This window comes from Chinchilla lanigera, unplaced genomic scaffold (assembly GCF_000276665.1).
Source record: "Chinchilla lanigera isolate Chin_1 unplaced genomic scaffold, ChiLan1.0 scaffold00067, whole genome shotgun sequence".
Taxonomy (NCBI): domain Eukaryota; kingdom Metazoa; phylum Chordata; class Mammalia; order Rodentia; family Chinchillidae; genus Chinchilla; species Chinchilla lanigera.
Genome location: NW_004955468.1, coordinates 4,249,307 through 4,255,961, shown reverse-complemented (window position 1 = coordinate 4,255,961; position 6,655 = coordinate 4,249,307). Strand labels below are relative to the sequence as shown.

General features: G+C 44.2%; 1 protein-coding gene across 2 annotated transcripts in view; it reads right to left on the bottom strand.

Moving 5' to 3' along the window:
* The window catches only part of LOC102008303 (zinc finger protein 419-like), a 19,309-nt gene extending 14,823 nt beyond the window's left edge, over positions 1-4,486 (bottom strand). For both annotated transcript variants that reach the window (XM_005400012.2, XM_013522366.1), the window contains exon 1: positions 4,212-4,486. In XM_005400012.2, the coding sequence (XP_005400069.1) occupies positions 4,212-4,244 (33 nt within the window). In that variant the 5' untranslated portion in view covers positions 4,245-4,486. The remainder of the gene's footprint in view (positions 1-4,211) is intronic.
* Positions 4,487-6,655: the final 2,169 nt, after the last annotated feature.

The following is a 6,655-nucleotide window of genomic DNA, read 5'->3' as shown; positions in this document are numbered from 1 at the left end:
TACATCTGGTAATCTGAGCAATGTAGTTGAGGACAGCAATATGTAATGTAACAAGCACTGTTAATTCATATTATTTTGTCTTGAGACTCTGTATCACTTTGAATGTTCTTGCTTTGATTTGTTTATGTTTGTGATACTGGTATGCTGCTACTGTTCTATTTCTTTGTTTCTTTGTTTCTCATTTACTACTCTCCTTAAAATAAAAAAAAAATTAAAAGGCTTATTGTTTTCAAAATTCACAATATTTTGTTTTGCTTTGTTTTTCCCGGTACCAGGAATCAAACTCATGACCTCGCACTTGCCAGGCAGGCACTGTGTCGCTGAGCTAAACCCCCAGCCCCCAAAATTTATAATATTTGTACGGACAACAAAATTGTTGATCTGCTCTTGGTAAAATTTACAAAAACCTAAATTTTGCCTCAAAAAACAAAACCTGAGCATGTATATCGATAGATATAATACAGGTCTTATACAGGTCTTTGCTATAAAACAAAGATTTTATATTTTATCAAGGTAATTTCCTATATGTTCTGCTACTGGGCTTTTAATTACTTTTTTTTGGGTGGGGGGTCTTTTTAAGACAGGGTCTTGCTATGCAGTTCAGGCTGGCCTTGAGCTCACTTTGTAGCCCAGGCTGGCCTCGAACTTGCAGTGATCCTCCTGGATTCTCCTGTCTCAGCCTCTTGAATGCTGTTAATTACTTTTAAAACCAGTTCTAAGAGAGTCAAGTTTATTTAAATGTCAACTTATTATAAAGTTTTAATTATATACATCTGAAGACTAGTCTGTTTTGTCAAAATGTACAGTTTATAAACTTAAATATATGTAAGTTTAATATAAAGCAACTAATAAGTGCTCTCTTTTTATATAATAAACACTACTTCTAAACATTAAACATATGTAAAATGATCAAAACCTTCTGACATCTCTGCTTTGTACTTGATACAATTCAGCCCTGCCATTTAAAACTTGATCTACATATAGCTGGAGCACACTCTAGGAGCCTAAGGAGGCAGATCACAAGTTCCAACCCAGCTGGGGCAATTTAGTGGGACCTTGTGTCAAGATAAAAATAAGAAAAATGTCTGTAGATGTAGCTCAGTGCAAAGGCCTCCAGTTCAATCCCCAGTACACATAAACAACCCCCCCCCAAAAAAAAGTGGAACTACATCTATTGGGGCTTGAAATAAACATTTTTAAAAGCTGTATAAATGAGATACATACACTTGTATTTTTGGCAAGTCTATCTGTGGTCATTAATACAAACTAGTATGGGGTCTAAAACTATCCTTTGACTTTTGTCAATGCTATTGCCCTATGTAAGCCTACTGAAGGGTTCTAAATTTTGCCTCAAAAAACAAAACCTGAGCGTGTATATTGATAGATATAATACAGGTCTTATTGTGACTTGGTCTTAAACACCCAGCAAAAAGTATGACCAAAAGGTAAAACAATTCATAGCAATACAAAAACACTAGCAGGTATGGCGGCAAACGCCTGTAATCCCAGCACTTGGGAGGCTGAGGCAGGAGGATCAATGGAAGTTCGAGGCCAGCCTGGGCTACACAGTGAGTCCAGGACAGACTGAACTACATAGCAAGATCCTGTTTCAAAAAAGACAAATAGGCTGGGGATTTAGCTCAGCGGCAAAAGCGCCTGCCTGGCAAGTACAAGGTCATGAGTTCAGTTCCCGGTACCAGAGAAAAAAAAAAAAAAAAAAGACAAATAAATAAATAAATAAAGCAAGTAAGCAAGCTGTTAAAGCCAGGCATAATGGCACAAAGCTATAATCCCAGCACTCAGGAGTCAGGGACAGGAGGATCGCCCCAGTTTTAGGCTAGCCTGGGCAACACAGTGAGTTCAAGGCCAGCCTAAACCACACAGTTAGACCCTGTCTCAAACAAACAAAACTGTTAAGAAAAACTGCAGCTTCAGGACACAAAAGTTATGTAGGACTTCTTCCTTTCCAAGAAACAACACCTCACACACACACCTTTTTTCCTAAGGGTCTTGAAGACACATTAAGCCTGGTCTTGTGGTTTTCACCCATATATTACACTTCCTCCCATGGAAAATGGGCATAGCTCAACTTCAAACACAGGAGATTTGCATTCTAACATAGCCTGCCAGTTGAGTAATCTGACATATGGTAGGCACACACATCCCAGATCACCCACTTGAGGGCATCCCTAAGTTCACATAAAACTCTTAGCCTTAACCAGTGTGCCTCTCCCTTAAGGGCTTGCACTGTGTTCTAAGTGTGTACCTGTTTAGTTCTGCCCTTATACCTCTCACGGACGAATCCTGGAAATTATTTTTCGGAGGGAAGTTAGGGAACCTACAACCTATCCTGTGGGTGAAGTAAACTGATGCTCCCCATCTCTGATTTGAGGACCCCCTTGTGCCCTGACAGCACACTTCATACTGTCTTCTGAAGCAGTCAGGGACTTAAAAAGAGGATTTTTGCAAAAACAAAACAAACCAGAAATACTGACTCTTTGGGTCTACAGAAGCCAACAGGCAACTAAAAGCAGAACGAAAACTTGACCTTTATTTTGCACCCTTTGTTAGTTTAAACCTTGGAGTCAAATCCCTTTTCAGCTCTGTATATAGTTATGCTAATTATTTGGGAAGTAACAGTCAAAAGGGTGGAAAAACAGGTGGATTGGTCTTCAATTTACATATCATCCCCTTTCAAAACAGGAGTAAAAGGGCTGGGGATATAGCTCAGCGGCAAAAGTGCCTGCTTGGCAAGCGCAAGGTCCAGAGTTCGATTCCCAGTATGAAAAAAAAAAAAAAATTCAAAACAGGATTAAAAAAAAAAAAAAAAAGACCGAGGATATCAGCTACACATGGTGGCACATGCCTGTGATCCTAGCACTGTAAGCTGAGGCAGGAGGATGGATGCAGGAGGATGGGGCCAGCCTGGGCTACATAGTGAAATTCTGATTCAAAAAGGCAAAAACAAAGACTGAGGATATCAAGATAAGGGGCTGACACGGATGAAGCCCAAGTCATCAAGTTTCCAAGACAATCTAAATTGAGTGTCACCATGGTGTCAGTAGAGTCTCACGAATGAGACTGTCCCAAGCAAAAATAATCAACTAATGAAAACTTAAATGGCCCCTCAAGCAAAAGGCCTTCTCCCAGGGCCAGATCGCAAAAGCAGAATTAAGATCATGATCAACCAGCCGCATCGCCGGGCGTGGTGTCGCACGCCTGTAATCCCAGCCCTCAGGAGGCTGAGGCAGGAGAATCGTTTGAGTTCGAGACCAGCCTGGGCTACAAAGTGAGCTCAAGGTCAGCCTGAACTGCATAGCGAGACCCTGTCTCAAAAGGAAAAAAAACAAAAACAAAAACCAGCCTCTAGTCCACTCCAGAAAACCTTTAAAATCTGCCCTGAAGGAGGCCAATTTGAGCCACCTCTTCAGATTTGTACCACTAACAGTTTCTTAAACTTTGAAGCCTTTGCCTGCCCTCTCTTACTTTTCATTATGGGGCCAGCATAAAAGAACTTTGTCAGTTTCTCAAGCTTAATTAAAGTCCCTTACCTTTCTCTTATTGTCCAATTAACACCCCCCCCCCCCGGAAATTCTTGCTTCAGTTTTTAACCTTCATGATCAGTGAAGAAAGGATCCCGCGGCAGCCGATGGCACTATGGCTCTGGTTACACCAGAGCAATTATCCAGGCGTCTGTAGAGGTAACCTCAAGGTCTCTTTAACTTGCACTCTATCGCTTCTCTCCCCCGTCCTTGGCAGCCCGCAGAAACCTCTTACGGTCTCATCTCCGAGCGCCTCTCGGTTCATATCCCCCCGGATAACCCGTCACAGCGTCCTCAGAATGTGGGCCCAAACGCACAGGGAGCCGAGCCACGTGTGACTCATCCGCCCAGGCTGCCAAGCCACGCGTGACTCATCCCCCCGCTCACCCTGCCAAGCCACGCGTGACTCATCCCCTAGCAATCTCTTTCCTAAAGACAGGAGACAGGCCTCAAATCCCCTAAAGCGCCTCTATCCCAACTCCAGCCCCCACACGTCCCGGCCCTTTCTACTCTCCCCAGCTCGCGGAGCGACAGAAGCGGGGAACGCAACCAGGGGCGCGCCACTTCCTGACCGAAAGAGAAATGAGCGCGTGCCCAGCACCCGGCTCTTTAGGACGGGGAGGTAAGAGTCCGGACCGATGAAATCCGTGTAGGGGACGCAACACTAACCTGAACCGGGTCCTTCCGGGCAAGCGTCACCATCAAAGCCTTTAGGTGGGGTAAAGCCTGGAGAGACGGACTCTGCCGTAACTGCTGTCACGCCGCAGCGCCCTCCGCAATCCTCAGAACCGTCTCCGTCAGCGGGGACAACACTGGCTCCCCAGTCTTCCTGCTCACTGTAGCTCGCGCTCCACTGATCGCTGAAAAATCGCGTGCGGTGCACAGACAGCAGAGACCAAGATGACTGTCGCCAGGTGTGCGCCGGAAGTTCCGCCTAGACGGCCGTCGGTCGCACGGAAACGCCCTTTTGATTTCACAGTTCGTCGCACGCAGGGGCGTGCCACAAGGTCTTCTGGGTAATGTAGTCCCAAGGAACACCGGCCTTGGTCTTGTGGACTACCAAGTACAAGCAAAGAAACATCCAGAAGGGCTTTGAGAAAGATCGCCTGGAAACGCCAAACACTAAACAGTCCTTTTCTAGTTTCTCAGTATCGTGGGCTGAAAAGGGGTACATCCCAGCCCTTTTTTATTTTTTATTTAAGACAGGATCTTGTTGGGCTGGGAATATAGCTCAGTGGCCTAAGCACCTACCTGGCAAGCACAAGGTCGTGAGTTTGATCCCCGCTACCGCAAAAGAAAAAAAAAAAGACCGGGTCTTGTTAAATTTCCCAGACTAGGTTTCAATTTGAATTTGAATTTGAATTTGAATTTGTAATCTTCCTGTCTCAGCCTCCCAGAGTACTGAGATTGCAGGCTGTTCCCCCATGCCTACTGATCTCTCTCTTTTTTTTTTTTTTCCTTTGGAGACAGGGTCTCACTATGTACTTCAGCCTGGCCTTGAACTCGCAGTGAACTTGCAGTGATCCTCCTGCCTCAGCCTCCCAAGTGCTGGAATTACAGGCGTGTGCCACCACACCTGGCTCACTCCTCTTAGAGTTTATTGGCACAGCATATAATCCCACCCTCTAGGAGGCTAAATTCTAGCCCAAACTGGACAATTGAGCAACTTAGCAAGACCCAGTCTCAAAATAAAAAATTATAAAGGTCTGAAGATGGATATAGCTCAAGGTGAAAGCCCTGAGTTCAAATTCAATCCCCAGTACTTAGAAGAAGTATAAAGAAGAAAGAGAGAGAGAGTGGGAGAGAAGGAGAAAGACAGAGGGAGAGACAAAGAAAAGGAAGGGAGGGAGGGAGAGAAGAAGGAGAGAAGAGAGGAGGGAAGGGGAGAGGACTGGAGCGGAGGGGAGGGCAGGAGAGGAGAGGAGAGGAGAAGAGAGGAGAGGAGAGGAGAGGAGAGGAGAGAAGAAGAGAAGAGAAGAGAAGAGAAGAGAAGAGAAGAGAAGAGAAGAGAAGAGAAGAGAAGAGAAGAGAAGAGGAGAAGAGCCAGGAGTGGTGATGCACGCCTGTAATCCCAGCACTCAAGAGGCTGAGGCAGGAGGATCACTTTGAGTTTAAGGCCAGCCCAGGCTTCATTGTGAAATCAAAACCAGCCTGAACTATATAGTGAGACTTTGTCTCAAAAAAACAGAAAAAAAAATAAAAAGGAAAGGAAAGGAAAGGAAAGGAACAAAAAGACCCACTCAGATTTCCATGCATTGTAGTCTGCAAGGGATCACAACAGTGTTTGTGGATATTATTTCATGTACTTGTCAAGCTACAAAATCAAATAAGCATTCAATATCACAATGCCATTCTGAAATAAACTGCACTGCCTGTTGTCTTGTTTCTCTTCAAATATATGTAGACTTGCAGCTTTGGGTTTCGGTCTTGTCAGCTTCAGTACATTTGACGCTGATGGCAGAGATGTTGAGTCTGGATTGGGGACAAAGGCACGTCCCTGGCACTAGTTCTGACAGAAGCTTCCCAATACGTGAAGCCATTGCTTGTGTTCAACCCAGAAGCAATACTGTTTTATCCCACTAGTATTTCTTACTTAATGTTCTTACATACTTTAAAGAAAAAAAAAACAGAACTAGACTATATTTTAAATAGTAAAAGCAAATTTTATCCATAAAATATTACAGTAGAACAAGACAGACCTATGTAATCCCAGCACTCAGGAGGCTGAGGCAGGAGGATCACTGAAAGTTCGAGACCAGCCTGGGCTACAAAGTGAGCTCAAGACTAGCCTGAACTGCATAGTGAGACCCTGTCTCAAAAATACCACCAAAAAAAAAGAAGGAAAAGAAGAAGACAGACCTAACACAGAACTGGGCTCAAATCTGAACACAAAACCAGGGGTGGTGGCACACACCTGTAATCCTAGTACTCAGGGGGCTGAGGCAAAATGATCGCTGAGAGTTCAAGGCCAGCCTGGGCTACATAATGATTTCTTTGTCTCAAAACAAACCAAAATATCTCAACACAACAAATATAAGTTTGGATTTATAGAAAAGGAGCCGGACGAGGGCCAGTGGATGCAAAATACCTAAGAGAAAATATCAAGAATCATC